Raw genomic sequence first — 21,593 nt, forward strand, 5'->3', positions numbered from 1 at the left:
AATCTTGATCTAAGCCAAACCTATTATTTCCCTTTAAAGATCTTAACTCAATATAATGTAAATTTTGCTTAAATTAACCTAACAAACTTGTCCTGACCAAACCTTTTTCTCTCGATGGTGGAGTGAAAGACTCAAATTGACTTAACAAAAATTAAACTATGTTTCCTATATTTGAGTATAGGGTTATATAGTCACTAAAGCAATAGGCTAAACCCTCTAATGCTAAAAAAGCTTCCAAGTCATCTTTCTAATAATCATGAATGAGTTGTTGTATAGAAAAGCACCTCCATATTAGTCAATAACAAGACTTGATTTGCACAAATCCTATTTGTTAACAAGGTAGCTATCAGTTAAACATTGTCCAATTTCATTACTTGCTGTCCAGAACAGCGTCATTTTGGCTTCTGGTGTGCGAATGAACAGATCAAATGCGAACATTCATGTATTGATGGAATGTCTAGAAAAAGGCTAATAAAATCATGGAAGAAAATGCTAGTGCTCAAAATCCAAACAATGCCCTGAGCACAAACAAGCATGAAGAAAGAAAGACATGACCGTTTTTAAGAAATTATAACCTTTTTTTGGGAGGTGGGGGGCCAGCGGAGGGGGGTCGTCCATACTTCATTAAAGTATTGAATCTAGCACCTGTTGGACTTGGATTGAAATGTTGCTCCTATGAAGTAAGTGTTAGGCCGTATTCAAATATAGTTTTGCACCCGGGCTAACCTTTTTTTTTTTATAACCACCTCATTCATCAACCTCTTACCCTTAAACAACAGGAGTTATGTCCTAATCCCCACGGTTATGCCTAGTAGCACATGGGGAGAATGATTGCACCTAAATATCTATACAGGCTTGCTAATCACATCACGAGGTGGCGGCGCTGTTGGCTAGCGCGTGGGTCTCATAGCTTATTGAGTTATCCTGAGGTCCAGAGTTCGAGCCTCTCTCACCCCAAGGTATATACCTATATACCAGCAGAGCGATGAGGACACATGCGCTTCAGTGATGCTGGGGCATCACAACCGTCTGATCATCGGACGACCACAGCGCTCCTGAGCTCTTACCAGATTTTTTGCATTTTTCTTTTTTTGATAAAAAAAAACTAGTGGTCCTACTAGCAGTGTGCAGAGCATAGTCTTCCGAAAGCAAAGCTGGACCAACCAGTTAAACATCGTTCGACAAGAACCAGTCATGCCTTCAATTCCACCCAAATAATTTTCGGGGCAATGCGAGAAATTATATCCTATATGTGTACACCAAATGATACATACCATATAGAATATAATTTCCCAGACAATGTCCTGAAGCCACCTGAGATCATCCAAACCTAGTGTACCTCATCTAAGTCAATCAGTCTGGACTAAACAACTAGGTCAAGATTCATTACTTAACATTAAACAAACAATTAACCCAAATTTATGCAGTTTACACAAAAGTGACAAAGCTACGTCTTCAGTGCATTTTCCTAGGATTCAATAAAACTTGCATAAATGGGTTCTCACAACCGAGTTATTGACTACCGAGTTATGCCCTCATTACCGACCACTGATCAAATGAGTCAAATGTGGACCAGTGGATACATATTTGCACATGAATCACCCTCTTCTCCGTTCTCGCAACTCTAGTTCCCACACGTTGGCAAAATCACGTGAGCTCACGCACTGTACATCTTTGACTTTACGCCACCATGAGGTATGTTTTAGCTTATCGTGCTGCAAACTCGGAAGCTCATTCCCAATAACCTGATACTGGATGGACCCCTTGTGTTCTCATCCGTGGGTGTCAATGGACCGGGTCTAGCCAAGGCCCCAATGTGCTATGTGATTTAACTGACAGGCCTTTAACATGGTCCAAAGTCCAAAACAAGCGACCTAGACCAGAACACGACCCAACCCAACTACTCAAGTAAAGAACATATTCTGGGCCAGGCTGGAGGCCTCAACTTACAGAAAGCAAATCCAGTGTCCTACCCCTACTTGCCCCAATAGAAAAGGGCGAGAGAGGGAAAGAAGATTGGCCAGGGACACGAATCGAGTCCTTTCCTTGAGCTTTTATTTGCAAGTAAGCAATTAGAAAACATACAGAAGTTTGTCCAAACCAAATCCAAAACAAATGTACACAAGAAACCCACTCGTTAGCCCACAACTCCCATCCTTTCCTTTTTCTTGCAGGGCCACGCTCTTACCTGGGCTGATGGATCGTCTTCGGACACACCTTAACGTTCACAAACTTTGGCGCCTTCTCTGCATACTTAGCTTCTTCCCACAAACCATGCCGGCCCTTCCACTTCTCCGCTCCCCAAGTAATCAACTCCCACTTGATCTTATCCTTATTACGCTTCGCTTCTTTCTCCTTCTCCACTTCCTCCTCCTCTGCAGACCATTCGTCAGCCGTTTGATTGAGATTAAATGGTGAATATTTGCTGGAAAGATGGAAAGGACGGAAGAGAAGTGGACTTACGGTGGGGAGGGTAGAGGAGGGAGTCGATGTCGTCGGGGAGGGCAGGGTCGTGAATATCGAACGAGTCGGGGTCATTTTGGGGCTCGTGGAAGCACTCGCGGAGCCAGTAGTCGCGGAACCAGGGGGAGGAGTGCACCAGCTCCCACCACTCCGCCGAGAAGTCCTCCACCGCCCGGTACGCCCCCGGCACGTACGGCGCCGCGTCCGGATTCAAAAACGAACCCATTCTCCCAGAAATTACATCCATTGCCGCCCAACACACGGTAGATAGATATCCTCTTCTCCTTCCTTCAGAGCACGCACACGAGTTGGGATACCGGGGATAAGTCGTCGATATATAAACCTCTTGGAAATTACAAGACCTTGAAGATGAATAAAATAACTAAAATGGCACTATGTTACTACTGAGACAGGTTACTTGGTGGATCATCGACGAGCTTCCTGTTAATTTTATGCAAGATAGGGGCACTTTGGACCACCGACCTGACCCAATTCCAAAGCCCTCATTATTATTATTCTATTCGTGATATCATCCGCGCGATGGGCGGAGAAGCCTGGTGAGAATAGGAGTTGGACGGTGGTGATCGAGCTAGGACGGACAGAGGAAGGATTGATTAAACTGTGGACTGGGAAACCGGGGTGGTTTGGTTCGGAAACCGGAGCGGAGACATGGGGAACGGCGATTTGGTCTTATCCGCTGTTCTTATCCGTTTTAGGTGACGTGGTTGGATGCATGTGAGGGGAATGATAGGAAATAATTCAGTTGTCCGTGTTCGGGGCTGCAGAAAGAGCAATCCTATTAAATGTCCTTTATTCGCCTGGTCGGTGCTTCCAGATGGGATGCCCATTGAATACGAATTTTTTAATTATTTAAAATTAATTTTAAAATAATTATTAAAATAATACTAAATTTAAATTATTTACGAAAATACCATCGAGCTAAGAAAAGAGTCGGTCATTCAAACGATGACTTTATTTACCAACTCATCAATATGACCATCAATTAGAGGTCATGAATGAGAGAAATGAGTCGCCTTTTGATATGGTGGCTTTATAAGTCGTTTTTTTGGTATTGTGGCTTTATAAATCGCCTTTTAATAAAGTGACTCTTCCTTTTTCTTTTTTTTGTATCTTACTTATATTTTTTTATTTTATTTTTGTATCACTTTTATGAATTATAAGCTACTTTGAATTAAATTCATCAAAATTTGTTGAAGCCAGTTGGGTATAATTTTTGACCATCTGCCGTTACGGATCTTGAAAATTTTTTAAGTTAGAAAACTAGTACCTATATGGAGGACTATATAAAATATATACTTTTTTGAAATCAAAATTGACGATAATTAATTCTTAGATGTTAGTGAGTCACAAAATAATTTTTAATGAATTTTGAGATCCTTTAATCTCTTCGTAATCTATTCGTTTTGAAAATAGAAAGTTTGAAAAGTTTCGGATTTGAAAAAAATTTGAAGTAAAATTCAAGTTTTGACTTTTTACTCTTAAAGATTTTAATTTTTTTAATATTTTTATTGATTCCAAATAAAAGATATTTGCTTATTTATATTTATATTTTAAAATTAATAGATATTAACTTAAAATAAAAAAATATAAATAAGATACAGAAATAAAATAAAAAAATATAAATAAGATATAGAAATAAGACACATAAATAAGATATAAAAATAAAATAAAAAAATATAAATAAGACATGGAAAGAAAAAGATACAGAAATAAAAAAATGTAAATAAGACACAGAAATAAGACACAAAAAGAAAGAGCTACAGAAAGAAAAGAGAAAGAAAGGGATATAGAAAGAAAAAGAAAAGAAATGTAAATAAGATACAGAAATAAGACACAGAAAGAAAGGGATACAGAAAGAAAAGAAACACAGAAAAAAAGAGGAGCAGAAAGAAAAGAGAGAGTCATCCTATCAAAGGACAACTGATAAAGCCATCCTACTAAAGGGTGACTTATTTCTCTCATCCACCTGGCCTCCAACTGGACGGTGCTTCCAGATGGGATGCCCGTTGAATACATAAAATCAAACCTGTTTAGCTATTCTTCATCAAAAATTTTAAATTATTATCGGATAATTGAGCATGACTAAATTGAATTTTTATAAATTTAAATTGTTTTACATTTTATTATTTTACTTGGATATTATTTATCTCCATCAAGTTTGTTACTTGTGGCTCAATGCTCCATCATCCAACAAATTTTATGCCACACAAGTAGAAAAGCTAATATAAATTACATAGCAAGCGGGAAACTCTTGGCACAAAATTAGTTCGCACATCCCCTTGTGAAGCATGTCGTTGCAGTGTTGTACGCTATCCGTGTGATCGATCCTCATTTGCTTCCTTTAGACTATTGTTTGCCAAATCCTTGCAATTTTTTCGAGGTTCCTCCTAATAAACTATAGAAAGTTATCGAAGCTTTGGGCTTAAAAATGTTAGGAAATACGACTTGAGATTCAGTCCACAAGAAGCCCAGAACAAGATCCAGAATGACGAACGGAGTCCAACGAGACCAAAAACAGTCCAAACGAAATCCAAACGGAAGAAATACGTGCGATAAAAGTTCAAAACACAATGGCACGGCCCACGAAGCGATGGAGGCCGACGGCAAGCAGGTGGAGGCTAGCGGTGGCGCAATCAGGCCCAGCAGCGCGGCCCAGTGCACGGGTGTGCGCGAGCCGACCACGGGAGCGCTGCCTGCAGCCTCAACCCAGCATGGGTGAGTGTGCGAGCGCTCAGGCCCGCTATCCTTCATGCGGTCCATCACGGACCAGCGGTCCACAGGCGGAGCTGTGGATCAAGCAGCTATTTCTCAGTCAATTTGCGCGGTCCAGGGTGGACCGACGACATTTCGAAGGTGGTTTCTCGTGGTCCATGACGGGTTCTCATGAACCGATGCACGATCGAGTGGCTTCGGATGATCGCGATCGGATGATTATCGACAGTTCTAAAGAGATCAACGGGCATGCAACAAGCGATTTGGCATGATCCAATTGTCAGAAGTCATCCGATGTTTGATGAAATGGCATAAAAGTGTTGCCGAGTGTGATCCAATGGTGAGAGGCATGTTTAGATGCTAAGAGGAGTTTGTCTCCGATCCTGTTTAGGTTTTAAGACATTTAAGAGGCCCTATGGGTGAATAGAACTGAGAACACATGCAGAGAGTGTGGTAGAGAGCTGTGAGCGAAGGTATCAGTGCGAGAGAGGCTGTGTAGCCATCGGAAGGAGTCCGACAGAACTCCGAGTGTGCACAACGAGCAGAGCAGATTCTGCAAAGCACCGACAAGGGATCAGGGGCAGAGCAGAGTGTCAAGTAAAGCAGCTGTGGAGAGATACGATGTAGCAGTTTACTCTGCGTCAAGGATCCTGATACTGGCAGGCCTGTGAGAGGGTCTCCTTGGGGGACTTTGAGAGAGCTTTTGTGAAGGTAGCTTCTAGTTGAGAGAGGAATGTATACAGAGAGTTGAGAATAGGTGTTTTCTTTTTATATTATTTTTTTCTTCTAGTGAAGCTTGCATGCCTCGTGGAGGCAGCACTTGAACTGTTCCACATACCTGTGTTGAAATAAGCTGTTGAAATGAGCTGTAGATCTCTTTGGTTAGGAATGCAATCTTCTAATTAGAGAAAAAAATTTTTGTATAATTCCTAAATTGAGAATCCTTCTGATTGGGAATGTAATCTTCTAATTAGAGTGAAATATGTTTGTATAATTCCTAAATTGAGCCCCTGAAAATTAATAAAAAGGACCCTTCTGGTCCTAAAGAAAGTATTTCTTCTTCCTCTGAAATCCTCGTCCTCGTCTTCACCTTCTCTTCTATTTTTTTCTATTTTTCAACATGGTATCAGAGCACTCTGTTCCATGAATACGCTCTATTCCGCCTCATCTCAATCCCTAAACTTTTTCAACTGCCGACCATCCGCACCTCTTTAGATCTTTTCAAATCTTCTCCGGATCCGGCATCTCCCACACCCTGAGCCTCCATTGCTACCACTGCCGCCTCCACAGTCGTTGTCTGAAGCGAAAATTTAGTGCAGGGGCAAAATGGTAATTTTAAAACTTTTTCAAAATTACTATTTTAGAGCAAAATTATTAATTAATCTTATTAATTAATACTAATTAACCCTACACTAGGATCTAAATATGATACAACAGCATGCATTTAAATTTGAAATTCAAATTTGAATCAGTAAACGTTTTACAGTACTGTGTTCAGAACACATCACCTTTTGCGGGTAGTCGATCACCGCAATCTGATCACCGTCGGAGGGCTCTGATTGTCACATCACAGCCATCCAACTGTCTGGCCTCTGCGGATCGTCCACACGAAGCTCCTGTCTGATCAGCTCCTCACGAATGCTAGTTCGTGATTTCACCCTTTTGATGGCAGATGTTGATCGAACTCCTTCGATCGATGTGTGCTGACTTCTCGGACGCTCCAGATTATCTGCACAGTTACTTGAGAGGCTGATGGATCTCTCTCTAAAATTTGGTGGACTCACGACACTCGTGGCACACCAATCTCACTTCCCGAACCCTAGGTAGAAACCCTAGGGTACACACCAAAAACCCTGTGCCCAATTTTCTCTCTTTTCTTTCTTTTTCTCTCGGAAGGTTTTGGACCTTCACCTTGTGCAGAAGCCTTCCTCACGCCCCAAAGTTTCTCTCCTAATTTTTCTACGCACGTCCCACCTTTCTCCTCTTTTTAAAACAACATTGAACGTGTCTTATCCGCGTGAGAGGATAAAGACAAGAGGTTACACATTTGAATTCAAATCAAATTTGAATTCAAACGAAAACCAACTTATCCCTATCCTTTTGGAAGTGAGAAGAGAAGGGGCGTGGCTCTTTGTGCGTGAAAAAGGTTTCACGAGAAACCTTTTCTCGTGTAAGTAATGTGGCGCACAAAATGGATAAGGATGAAAGGGCAAGTGATAAGTTATCCATTCAAATTCAAACATGCTTTGAATTTGAATGGATAACTAATTATTTTATCCATCCATATGGCACACAAATGAGGACGTGGGGAAGGGTTTTGCGTGAGAAAAATTTCGCGAGAAGTTTCTTCTCGTGAATTCAAATGGGTGCAAGGAAGTTGGGTGACGCAGGGAATTTAAAACAAGGTGGTTTGATTCAAATTGAGCCAACCTAGTTTAAAATAGGTTGAGCACAATTAGACCAAATTAAACCCAACATAATTAGACTTAATTAGGCTTAATAAAATTCTAATCAAATCAGGAATTAACTAAACCTAACCCCTGATCAAATCAGGGACTAAACCACCTTAGCGATTAGGTCAACATTTAACCTAATCGGGTCAATCCAAACTGAATCCAATTCAATTGGACTTGATCCAAAAATAATTACTCAATCAAATTGAGTTAATTAGTGATTAAATCACTAATTAAACCTCTCATAAATATTGAGTCCAAATCCGATGGGCAATCAGGCATCAGAGACCATCGATATGAAACCCTGATCAAAGAGTTCAAATTTCAAATTCAAAATTTGAAATTCAAAATTTTGATCCCGGTACCCAAAATGTGTGGAACTCATGATTAGAGAATCCTAATTCTCAATCATAGAGTCCCAGATAGATAAGACTCATAATCAGCCATCAGATCAGAAAGGAACCTCTAATGTGTGTGACCCCGCAGGTTCGAACCTAAGCCGGTAGCACAGGAACCAATTTCTGTACTAATCGAAGTGACCATCTAGCAATGGTACCCGACGATCGGATAGGTCGAATAATCACAATCGCAACATTCAGAACCTACATGAATATGGTTACCGTATAATTCATCCCTTTTGACCCCTGTGTTTAGGATGACTCAGGGTTAAACTGTCAACCCTGATGATATCATCCGAATCGTGCTCAACTCAATTAGTCCTGTGACTCCTCACTAGGACTATCCTGGCCAAGGTTTTGCTAAATTGAAACACGACTGTACACAGCTCCTAAACTGGAGTGGTCAATCCCATCTTGACACACGCACCGACAAGTCAAGTACTTGACTACACCCAGCAACCTTCCGTCACTGAATTAGAAATTCAGGTAGTCCAGTGCCTAAGTGCAGTGAGTTGCTTGCAAGTCACCGTGGCGGTCTCAGGTCGGAGGGACATTTATACCCATATCCCATCGGAGCAAATCTTGACAGCAGAAATAGCTCCGGAGTTGGTCACGTTCAGTGCAGATGTACCATTACATCTCACCTGTATGCCATACCAGTGTCTCCACACTCTTTGGTTATGAGGACAACCAATCCATATGGCACACAACGACCTATGCTCGATAAATATTATCGTCCTTGGTAACAACGTATCATTTGGTCGCGAACATGTTTAAGGACTAAACGACAAATCCTCCTTTGTCGAGTCTAAATAGTCCTAAGGACTTCACCACAACACAGGAGTTCATTAGAAGATGAAACATTTGTGATGAAAAAATACCAAAATAACTTTTATTTATTTATAATTCATGTACTAATACAAAAGGAGCACAACCGTCAACAAGCTGACGATTGGCTTTGGGACACTATTCCCAACAATCTCCCACTTGGCCTAAAGCCTATCGGTGCAGTATCTAATACCCATCTTCGACTTGTAGTCGTTGAACTCCTTCACCGCAATGGCTTTAGTGAATGGGTCGGTCAGGTTCTCCTTCCCGTCGATCTTCTGAAGGTCGACGTCACCTCGATCCACGATCTCCCGGATGAGATGGTAGCGGCGCAGAATTTGCTTCGTCCGCTGGTGTGCCTTTGGTTCCTTCGCCTGAGCAATGGCTCCAGAGCTGTCGCAGTAGAGCAGAACTGGACCAACAAGGGAGGGTGCTACTCCGAGCTCGGTGATGAATTTCCTCAGCCACACCGCTTCTTTGGCAGCATCTGATGCAGCAATATACTCCGCCTCGCATACTGAATCAGCCACAGTGTGCTGCTTGGAACTCTTCCAGCAGACAGCCCCACCATTAAGGGTAAAAATAAATCCTGACACACTCTTGCTATCATCGCGATCAGACTGAAAACTAGAGTCTGTAAACCCTATAAGTCTCAAGTCCGATTCACCATATATAAGCCACTGGTCCTTAGTATTTCTTAAATACTTCAGGATGGTTTTAACAACCTTCCAGTGATTCTCTCCTGGATCAGATTGGTATCTACTCACTACCCCTAGTGAGTATGCCACATCTGGTCGTGTACATGTCATGGCGTACATGATAGATCCCACTACCGAAGCATATGGAATCCTACCCATACGCTCTCTCTCTTGAGGTGTTGTCGGACAATCCCTCTTCGAGAGAGAAATTCCATGGCCTATCGGTAGATAGCCTTTCTTGGAATTTTTCATGCTGAACCTTTTCAGCATAGTATCAATATACATAGACTGGGATAAGCCAAACAACTTTTTGGATCTATCCCTATAGATCCTCATCCCTAGGATGTAGGAAGCTTCTCCCAAATCCTTCATGGAGAACTGTGACGATAGCCAAATCTTTATTCCCTGTAATGCAGGGACATCATTCCCGATTAAGAGAATGTCATCCACATACAATACAAGAAATACTACTGCTGGACCATTAGCCCACTTATAAATGCAGGGTTCTTCTCCGTTCTTAACGAAGCCATACGTTTTGATCGTCCTATCAAAACGTATGTTCCAACTTCGAGATGCCTGCTTAAGTCCATAAATGGACCTCTGTAGCTTGCACACCTTAGACTCATCTGTGGATGTGAACCCTTCAGGTTGTATCATATACACCTCTTCGTCCAGCTCTCCGTTTAGGAAAGCTGTCTTCACATCCATCTGCCAGATTTCATAGTCCAGATGGGCAGCTATCGCAAGCATAATCCGAATGGATTTGAGATTGCCACAGGAGAAAACGTCTCGTCATAGTCTATACCATAACGTTGACGATATCCCTTGGCAACCAGACGGGCTTTATAGGTCTCCACCTTTCCGTCTGCGCCCCTCTTCCTTTTGAAGACCCACTTACACCCTATGGGTTTTACTCCTTCGGGTGGGTCAACCAATGTCCACACATCGTTGACCTTCATGGACTCCATTTCGGATTTCATGGCCTCTAGCCATTTCTCAGAGTCAGGTCTCTGCATTGCATCCATGTAGGTGATCGGATCCTCATCGTTTTTATCAAGTTCGATAGGATCACCATCCCGGACCAAGAAATCATAATATCTGTCCGGTTGATGTGGTACTCTACCAGACCGCCTTAAGGGTGCATAATCAATGGGCTCCGGATCTGATCTAATCAAATCCGGTTCAGGTTCAGTAACATGTGTCGGTTTTTCCACCTGTCGAACTTCATCAAGTTCGACTTTAGAGGCAACAGTTCCTTCACTAAGGAACTCCTTTTCTAAAAAGATTGCCTTAAGGCTGACAAACACCTTTTGCTCATCAGCAAGGTAGAAATAATACCCTTTGGTCTCTTTTGGGTACCCTATAAAATTACACTTGTCAGACCTAGGTCCAAGCTTGTCTGTAATTAAACGTTTAACATAAGCCGGACACCCCCAAACCCTAAGGTGCGAGAGTACTGGCTTACGTCCTATCCATATCTCATATGGCGTTTTGGCTACAGACTTACTCGAAACACTATTTAGAAGGTAACAAACCGATTCGAGCACATATCTCCAGAGGGAGATCGGCAGACCAGCAAACCCCATCATGGATCGAACCATGTCTAACAGGATCTGATTCCTCCTTTCAGACACACCATTATGCTGTGGTGTTCCAGAAGGAGTCCACTGAGAGAGAATCCCATTCTCCCCTAGATACGTCAGAAACTCATTGGAAAGGTATTCACCTCCTCGATCAGATCGAAGAGTTTTAATACACTTCCCAGTTTGTTTTTCTACCTCATTTTGAAATAGTTTGAACATTTCAAATGATTCCGACTTATGCTTCATTAAATAGACATACCCATACCTAGATAGGTCGTCTGTCAAGGTTATGAAGTAAAAAAATCCACCTCTTGCACTTGAGCTCATGGGACCACATACATCAGAATGTACCAGACCTAAGAGTTCACTGACTCGCTCACCTTTTCCAGTAAAAGGTGACTTGGTCATCTTTCCAAGAAGACAGGACTCACAGGTTGGAAGTGATTCACAATCACTAACTTCAAGAATTCCTTCTTGAGCCAACCTGTTTATCCTGTTCTTATTGATATGACCTAGCCTACAGTGCCAAAGGTAGACTTCTGACACATTATCTATTCTAGAGCATTTACCAAATTTTTGAACCACATTAACAGGCTGTGATAGTAAGTAAATTCTATTATTTAATTATCCAACAAATATTGTAACACCATTCAAAATGATATTGCAAATATTTCTTTTTATTAAAAAATCATAACCGTACATGGCCAAAAGGCCTACAGAAATAATATTTAATAAAAAACTTGGACAATAGTGACATTCACTCAGAATTACATTACGAGAATTGATTACAAGACTCATGATTCCTAAAGCTAGAACTGGAACTTTGCTTCCATCTCCAACATTCAGGAACCTCTCGCCTTCATCAAATCTCCTACTGACCTGCAGACCCTGCATCGAATTACAAATATGATAAGGGCTTCCGGTATCCAATACCCAGGCAGTAGTATGACAAATCGAAAAGTTGCAAGGAGTTATCATATAATTACCTTGCTTCTTCTTTGGCCTGTTCGGGTCCAGGGAGGCAATGTATTGAGGATAGTTCCTCTTCCAATGCCCGTGCTTCTTGCAAAAGAAGTACTCCGCCTGGCTCTGGTCATGCTTGCGCTTCTTGGTCTGACCCCGGGCTACTGTCCCAGCATGAGATTGCACCTTCTTATTTATCTTCTTCTTATTCTTCTTCCCCTTCCCAAAGGGTTGACGACGAGAAGAAGACCCTCCCACTACATTCACCGACTCCTTATGGAGTTGGTGATCCTTCTCAAAGTTCTGCAGCAACCCCAACAATCCGTGGTAGTTTACTGCAGGCTTTGTCATTCGAAAATGAGTAAGAAATGGGAGGAAGGACTTGGGCAAGGAATTAAGGATCGCATCCTTACAGAGCTGCTCGTGCAGAGGAAAGCCCAATTTGCTTAGGCGCTCAATCATCTCGATCATGTACAGTACATGATCAGTGACTGAGGCCCCATCCCTCATCCGAGCATTGAAAATAGCACAACTAGTTTTGTGCCTTTCAACGTCGTCAGGCGTACCAAAGGAGTCGTTCAACATTTGAAGCATCTCCTGAGGCTGGGCGTTCTCAAACCTTCGACTGAACTCGTCATTCATTGCTCCCAGCATAATACATCGAATGGTGGTGCAGTCATTGAGCCACTTCAAATAAGTATCTCGGATCGCCTTACTAGCGTTCGGAGCCGGCTCCTCAGGTGCTGGATCCGTTACTACATAAAGGATCCGCTCATGCTCAAGGACGATTTTCAATTTTCGATACCAGCTATCGAAATTGGGCCCCATGAGCTTGTCATTATCTAATAATGACCGGAGCGACAGGGTAGTGGCCATAGCTGCTTAAAAGAAAACGAGACCTCTATTAGTACATAAATTAATACTAAAGACTTGGACTTTAGTCTAAAGTTTTTTTCAATATTTTTATGAACTGGTAGCCTCATCCTCCAATTCGAGGAATTACTTTAATTCCTTAATGGGTACTAGAATCCACACAGACTACACATTCCTTAATGGGTACTAGAATCCACACAGACTACACACGAGCCCAACTTTGGTTGGTCAACCCATGTGCATCTATGGGTAGGTTCTTAACCAGTTGTTTCTCTAAACAACTTCTAGTAATTTATTTTGCCCCAGAACCTAATCAGTAGGCTTTGGCCTCCACTGAGAAGATCTGGTTAGGTCCAACCATTAACATGACTTAATTTAGTGAATCGGACCAATAAATGATCAGGCCCGACTTTGGCCGGCCAACCTAACCACCATCAGAAAGACTCAATCAAATTATCATATTATGAATAATAATTCCATTAGCCAATGAGCACCAGGCCTTTGGGCCTCCAATGATCATTGAACTAATGGACTCATTATCATTCACTTAATGGGAGGCTATGACTTAGTTATCATTATAACTTAATCATTTTAGGGACCTAATAATTTTGATGATTTTATTAAAGAATAGCAGAGAAGAAATCATCCAGTCAATTTCAATCCTCCCACTGACTTCACCAAGTCAGATTAAAAAAGATTTAATTAAAGCTGGCATTAGAAGCACCTAAATCAGTCATACTGATTTACCTAATGACATGGGTGAGCTCTAATCACCAAGTGATCTAATCAAAATCTAACTTACCAGATTGGCCAGGTAAGTGAGATCAGTGGTGGGGATTTGCCATTAACTCGTCAATGATCGAATCAATGCGAGTAGCTCCCGCTTAAGAACCACTGGTCAAAACTGCTGAACTTACCTTAGACACCAACCGGTTCATTAGTTTTAATTTTGATCAACTTAGTAAATAGAGCTCCACCGCGTAGCCATGAATTAAGTCCATCTTGGTCTAGTTAAAGACATGGACCCATTCAACTACAACTATTGAAGTTGAGTCTAGAGTATCCTTGACCTAATCTAATTCAACTTTTGATTAGATTTGACCAATTACTCCAATTCGTCCATTTTTTAAACTAACCTTAAGTCTAACCCAATTATGGACCTAATTCATCTAACCCATTGACCCAAAAGTTTATGCAATTGTCTTAGGTCTTAATTCACAATTCTAGACCTACTAGACAACACTTAATTCTTTTAATTAAGTACTTGGGCTGATGGGTCAGGGTTTGGCATTTCGAAAATAATTTTCAAATTTGAAAGATTTTATTTTCTGTTCACCAAATGTGTTAACTCATTTCACAAACGGATCAGCACATTTCATAAACAGCAATTCTATTGCTCATTTCATAACAGAAAATAACTCAAAATAAATCATAAATTTTCTTTTAGATCTAATCTAACACATTCATGATAAATTTCTTAATTAAATCCTTTCGCTGCTTCATCGGCATGGGATATAATTGCATCGACACCCCTACCGCCATAGGAGACCCCATCGAATGGGAAGAGAGGGCCTTTAAACCCTACTTTTCTCCTATGACCGGACGGCCATGGCAACCAACCCAATTAGATTACTTGCTACTTAGATCATGTATATCTAAATATATAAATTTCAAAATTTAAATTTTTGAATTTCAAATTTTAAATTTCAAATTTTAAATTTCAAATTTGAGATTTCAACCAAATTTCAAATTTCGAATTTTCAATCTTTGAATTTTAAATTTTGAATTTTGAATTTCAAATTTCAAATTTTGAATTTCAAATTTTAAATTTCAAATTTGAGATTTCAACCAAATTTCAAATTTCAAATTTTGAATTTCAAATTTGAAACTTCTAACAAATTTCAAATTTCAAATTTCAAATCCTTTTGAATTTTGAATTTCAAATTTTGAATTTCAAATTTAAACTTATAGATTACACCTTAATCAATGCATGCATATGTATATCATATTCTAGAACCTGCTCTGATACCAATTGAAGCGAAAATTTAGTGCAGGGGCAAAATGGTAATTTTAAAACTTTTTCAAAATTACTATTTTACAGTAGAATTATTAATTAATCTCATTAATTAATACTAATTAACCCTACACTAGGATCTAAATATGATACAACAGCATGCATTTAAATTTAAAATTCAAATTTGAATCAGTAAACGTTTTACAGTACTGTGTTCAGAACACATCACCTTTTGCGGGTAGTCGATCACCGCAATCTGATCACTGTCAGAGGGCTCTGATTGTCACGTCGTAGCCATCCAACTGTCTGGCCTCTGTGGATCGTCCACACGAAGCTCCTGTCTGATCAGCTCCTCACGAATGCTAGTTCGTGATTTCACCCTTTTGATGGCAGATGTTGATCGAACTCCTTCGATCGATGTGTGCTGACTTCTCGGATGCTTCGGATTGTCTGCACAGTTACTTGAGAGGCTGATGGATCTCTCTCTGAAATTTGGTGGACTCACGACACTCGTGGCACACCAATCTCACTTCCCGAACCCTAGGTAGAAACCCTAGGGTACACACCAAAAACCCTGCGCCCAATTTTCTCTCTTTTCTTTCTTTTTCTCTCGAAAGGTTTTGGACCTTCACCTTACGCAGAAGCCTTCCTCACGCCCCAAAGTTTCTCTCCTAATTTTTCTACGCACGTCCCACCTTTCTTTTCTTTTTAAAACAACGTCGAACGTGTCTTATCCGCGTGAGAGGATAAAGACAAGAGGTTACACATTTGAATTCAAATCAAATTTGAATTCAAACGAAAACCAACTTATCCCTATCCTTTTGGGCGTGAGAAGAGAAGGGGCGTGGCTCTTTGTGCGTAAAAAGGTTTCACGAGAAACCTTTTCTCGTGTAAGTAATGTGGCGCACAAAATGGATAAGGATGAAAGGGCAAGTGATAAGTTATCCATTCAAATTCAAACATGCTTTGAATTTGAATGGCTAACTAATTATTTTATCCATCTATATGGCACACAAATGAGGACGTGGGGAAGGGTTTTGCATGAGAAAAATTTCACGAGAAGTTTCTTCTCGTGAATTCAAATGGGTGCAAGGAAGTTGGGTGACGCAGGGAATTTAAAACAAGGTGGTTTGATTCAAATTGAGCCAACCTAGTTTAAAATAGGTTGAGCACAATTAAACCAAATTAAATCCAACATAATTAGACTTAATTAGGCTTAATAAAATCCTAATCAAATCAGAAATTAACTAAACCTAACCCCTGATCAAATCAGGGACTAAACCACCTTAGCGATTAGATCAACATTTAACCTAATCGGGTCAATCCAAACTGAATCCAATTCAATTGGACTTGATCCAAAAATAATTACTCAATCAAATTGAGTTAATTAGTGATTAAATCACTAATTAAACCTCTCATAAATATTGAGTCCAAATCCGATGGGCAATCAGGCATCAGAGACCATCGATATGAAACCCTGATCAAAGAGTTCAAATTTCAAATTCAAAATTCGAAATTCAAAATTTTGACCCCGGTACCCAAAATGTGTGGAACTCATGATTAGAGAATCCTAATTCTCAATCATAGAGTTTCAGATAGATAAGACTCATAATCAGCCATCAGATCAGAAAGGAACCTCTAATGTGTGTGACCACGCAGGTTCGAACCTAAGCCGGTAGCACAGGAACCAATTTCTGTACTAATCGAAGTGACCATCTAGCAATGATACCCGATGACCGGATAGGTCGAATAATCGCAATCGCAACATTCAGAACCTACGTGAATATGGTTACCGTATAATTCATCCCTTTTGACCCCTGTGTTTAGGATGACTCAGGGTTAAACTGTCAACCCTGATGATATCATCCGAATCGTGCTCAACTCAATTAGTCCTGTGACTCCTCACTAGGACTATCCTGGCCAAGGTTTTGCTAAATTGAAACACGACTGTACACAGCTCCTAAACTGGAGTGGTCAATCCCATCTTGACACACGCACCGACAAGTCAAGTACTTGACTACACCCAGCAACCTTCCGTCACTGAATTAAAAATTCAGGTAGTCCAGTGCCTAAGTGCAGTGAGTTGCTTGCAAGTCACCGTGGCGGTCTCAGGTCGGAGGGACATTTATACCCATATCCCATCGGAGCAAATCTTGACAGCAGAAATAGCTCCGGAGTTGGTCACGTTCAATGCAGATGTACCATTACATCTCACCTGTATGCCATACCAGTGTCTCCACACTCTTTGGTTATGAGGACAACCAATCCATATGGCACACAACGACCTATGCTCGATAAATATTGTCATCCTTGGTAACAACGTATCATTTGGTCGCGAACATGTTTAAGGACTAAACGACAAATCCTCCTTTGTCGAGTCTAAATAGTCCTAAGGACTTCACCACAACACAGGAGTTCATTAGAAGATGAAACATTTGTGATGAAAAAATACCAAAATAACTTTTATTTATTTATAATTCATGTACTAATACAAAAGGAGCACAACCGTCAACAGGCTGACGATTGGCTTTGGGACACTATTCCCAACAGTCATCACCGCAGCCGACGTTTCCGACGCTATTGTCATAACCGCTACTACATCTCAAATCTTTCCCGGATCCGACGTCTCCCACACCCTGAGCCTCCACTACTACCATCGCCGCCTCCGCCGCCGCTGCCATCGTCGTTGCTGTTGCCATCGCCGCCATTGTTGCTGCTTCCACCGCCACCGCTGTCATCGCCATCGCTGTTGCTACTTTCGCCACCGCCACTGCCATCGCCCCCGCTGTTGCTGCTTCCACCGTCGCTGCTACCGCCGCTACCGTCGATGCCACCAATATTGCTACTGCCATCGATGCCACCGTCGTATCCACCTGTGAACCACGAGATTGAGAACGGAAGCCGCTGACCCTCTTCTCAATTCTTATTAGGTATTGTTTAATACAAAATAAAATAAAATGAAATAAAATAAAAATTGAAGCACCTATACTGCGGTCTATTCTACTACCACATATGCCTCCAATCCTAGGTGCTGGGTCTTGTTCTGGAGCAACAATGGAGCATCTTTTTTGGGAGCTTCTGAATATTATCGAGGTGCCTTTCATGCAAGCAGATATTCTACATTTTTTATTCATCATCTGAGTTTATCTCAAATCATTGGTGAGAAAAATTCAAATACATTTTCCTCCCTCAAGATTGTTCTTGTTTACTTGATCATTTAAGTGTTTTATTTTGACAATGGGTGATAAAACTCCTTTAACCATGGAGGATTTAGAAAAGTTAATGGTTAGGACGATGGAATCTCGTATCTCGAGCAGTGAGTTTTCAAAGATCACCCTAGAAACTAATCCGATCAAATTGGATGGAGCGGGTACCTACTTGAGTTGGACGCGACATGTTCATCTAATTTTAGAGTCTCACAATCTTGAGAAATTTATAAGTGGTACTGCAAAAAGGTCATAAGGAAATGGGATAGCTGTTAAACAGTAAAATTCTAATAACTCTCGGGTGGTAGCATGGCTCCTTGCCTCTATGGTACCAAGTGTTGCTCATACGGTTGAGGCATTGATGAATGCTTATGAGTTATAGCAGACTGTAGCCACAACTTATTCCTATAAAAGCAATAATATGCATGTCCATAAGATCCAACGAGAGCTTTGGGGACTTATTTAGGGTTTTCAATCTGTAATAGAGTATGTTGGAGAATTAAAAAGATTGTAGAATGATTTTGATTTTTATAGTCTCTTTACCCCTACTCATCCTGGTGATGTTGATGTGTTCCGCAAATAGATAGAGCGTCAGCACCTTATAAATTTTTTGGATGGACTAAACCCAGAGTTTGAGTATCGATGCTCTTCTATTCTTAGTACACAGGAGTGGCCAATTTTTAATGAAGCTATTTCCTTGGTTCTTAGTGAAGAAACTCGATTAGCCACTATGTCTTCTTCTACGAATACAGCTATACGATCCGTACTTGTGGTACAGTCAACTACTCTTGAAAGCTCTTCTCCTATCAATTCTGCTCAAGAAACTCAGCCTCGACCTCGTGGGATTAAGATTTGTGACCACTGTCACAAGTCGGGCCACATCAAAGCTTACTGCTATGAGCTGCATGATCATCCAACTAGAGGCCGTGGTTATGGAGGTAGTCGTTCTGGTAGAGATCGAGGTCAGTATAATCAGGCTCATTTTTCTTCTATGGAAGATTTATCAATCGAAGAAATGTAACTTTTGAAAAAATTCAGATCTGGTGAAAATATTTCTGAAAGCAGCACTTCCACAGAAGATTCTTCAAATCAACCAACCAGTTCTCTCTATCAGGGTAATTTTGCTTAAATAGGTATCAATGATCAAATTCATGCTCTTAACTGTAGTAATTTTTCTCCATGGGTAGTTGACTCTGAAGCATCCAATCATATGACTAGATCCTTTAGAAATTTTGTGTCTTATATTCTCTATTCTGGTCGTGATAAAGTTTGTCTTGCTGATGGCTCCTTTATCCCTATTTCTGAGAAAGGATCTATCAAATGCACTTCCGAATTACCCTTATCATCTGTTCTACATATCCCTAGATTTTCTATCAATCTCCTATCCATTAGTGCTATTACGAATGATCTTGATTGTGCCGTAACTTTTTTCAAAACACATTATGTCTTTCAGGAGCTAAGGATAGGGAGAAAATTTGGGACTGGCATAATGCGTAATGGGATCTACTATTTGGAGGGAGGAGTATCCGGAAGCTACTCAAAAATCAGTTTGACAGTTTCATCTTCATAAGAGGAAGACCTGTTGCTCCAGCACCGCAGGCTTGGTCGTCTTCCATTTACTCTCTTAGCTTGTATATTTCTAACTATTTTTGAATCATATAATAAAGAGAAGCTTGTATATGATGCCTGTGAACTAGCTAAACACACTAGAAGTGCTTATCCAGGCTCAGGCCTGCGTAGTAAAGTAATGTTTGAGGTAGTTCATTCTGATGTATGGGGACCCTATGGGATCACTGCTATTTCTGATCATCGATGGTTCGTTACTTTTATTGATTGTTTTAGTCGTTGCACTTGGGTTTATCTATTAAAAAATAAGAATAAAGTGTTTCAGTCATTTAGAGATTTTTATAAAATGATTGGTACTCAATATGGAGCAACTCTTAAGATTTTTCGCTCTGATAATGAGACAGAGTATCTAAATAAAGAATTTGATGAGTATACACATAATAATGATATTATACATCAAACGACTTGTGTTGACACATCGGCTCAAAATGGAGTTACTGAAAGAAAGAATAGATACCTACTTGAAGTGACAAGATGTTTGATGTTTTTTATGAATGTTCTTAAGTTCTTATGGGGAAAAACAGTGTTAACTGCAGCGTATCTAATTAACCGAATGCCACTTCGAACTTTGGACTATAAGATACCTCTTGAATGCTTGCAAGGAACTAATTCTTTCATAATTTTTCTCAAGGTATTTGACTGTGTTTGTTTTGTTCGGGATCATCGACCTTCGGTTGGCAAGCTTGACGCTCGTGCCCTCAAGCATATTTTTGTTGGTTATTCCTCTACTCCAAAAAGGTACAAATATTGGTGTCCGACTGAGTGAAGTTGTTTATCAGCATGGATGTAATATTTCGGGAGTCTAAGCCATTCTATATATCTTTTGTGTCTTCTTCCTCTTCCGTCACCTCTGGAACTGGTCGAGAGGGGGAGTTCTCTGGAGGGAGTCCTATTACTGTGGATGTTGGTACAAATGGTGGATCTGATACTCAAGAAGAGTTTATTTCTATTAATGCTAGTTCTGACACTCAAGGAGAAGCATCTAAAATTACATCTGAGACTCTCTCACAGTCTGTTACTTCAATTTCATCTGATTCATCTCCTCTCTCAGAGCCTATTACGCATTCTCCAGTCTCCAGGTCTTCCTCTCCTGTCCCGACCGTTTCATCTTCTACGATGAATGATAATTCTCCTGTACCTCCCATTTATTTTACATTAGATAATGATGATCTAAATGTTTCCATTACTTTACGTAAACCTACTCGTCGTGCTGGTATTCCTGCTCGACTTAAGAATGGAGTGGGGTACAAACATGACATCACTAACTTTGTATCCTATGAGTCTCTCTCTCCATCTTATCAGAGTTTTATAGCTTCTTTGTCCTCTGTCTCCATACCCAAGAACTAAAAGGTTGCTAAGGAAGACCTCAAGTGGAAAGCCGCCATGCTTGAGAAAATACGAGCACTAGAAAAAAATAATATATGAAAACTTGTATCTTTGCCAGCTGGTAAACAAACTATAGGATGCAAATAAATTTTTACAGTTAAGCAGACACCTGAGGGTACTGTTGAACTGTACAAAGCTCGTTTGGTAGCAAAAGGATATACACAGACTTATGGCATCGACTATGATGAAACTTTTGCACCTGTTGCAAAAATGAACTCTATTAAAATCTTTATATCATGTGCTGCTAACTTCGGATGGGATCTATTCCAGCTCGATGTAAAGAATGCTGTTCTTCATGGAGAACTTCAGGAGGAGGTATATATGGATATTCTTCCAGGATTTACTACCGCTCAGACAGTGGGCAAAGTA

General features: G+C 40.5%; 1 protein-coding gene and 1 non-coding gene across 2 annotated transcripts; one reads left to right on the forward strand and one right to left on the reverse strand.

The window, feature by feature from the left end:
• The first annotated feature begins 980 nt into the window (after positions 1 to 980).
• On the forward strand, positions 981 to 1,063 carry LOC114914816 (small nucleolar RNA snoR114). The gene has a single exon (XR_003802605.1). It is a non-coding gene; the product is annotated as a small nucleolar RNA snoR114 (small nucleolar RNA).
• A 962-nt stretch (positions 1,064 to 2,025) lies between these two features.
• LOC105057171 (protein EARLY RESPONSIVE TO DEHYDRATION 15) lies at positions 2,026 to 2,788 on the reverse strand. Its single transcript, XM_010939663.3, has 2 exons — positions 2,464 to 2,788; positions 2,026 to 2,375 (listed from the first exon to the last, which is right to left on the reverse strand). The coding sequence occupies exons 1-2, from the start codon at positions 2,708 to 2,710 to the stop codon at positions 2,185 to 2,187; spliced, it is 438 nt and encodes a 145-aa protein (XP_010937965.1). The 5' UTR covers positions 2,711 to 2,788; the 3' UTR covers positions 2,026 to 2,184.
• Between the last annotated feature and the right edge of the window lie 18,805 nt (positions 2,789 to 21,593).

This window comes from Elaeis guineensis, chromosome 14, assembly GCF_000442705.2.
Source record: "Elaeis guineensis isolate ETL-2024a chromosome 14, EG11, whole genome shotgun sequence".
Lineage (NCBI taxonomy): Eukaryota > Viridiplantae > Streptophyta > Magnoliopsida > Arecales > Arecaceae > Elaeis > Elaeis guineensis.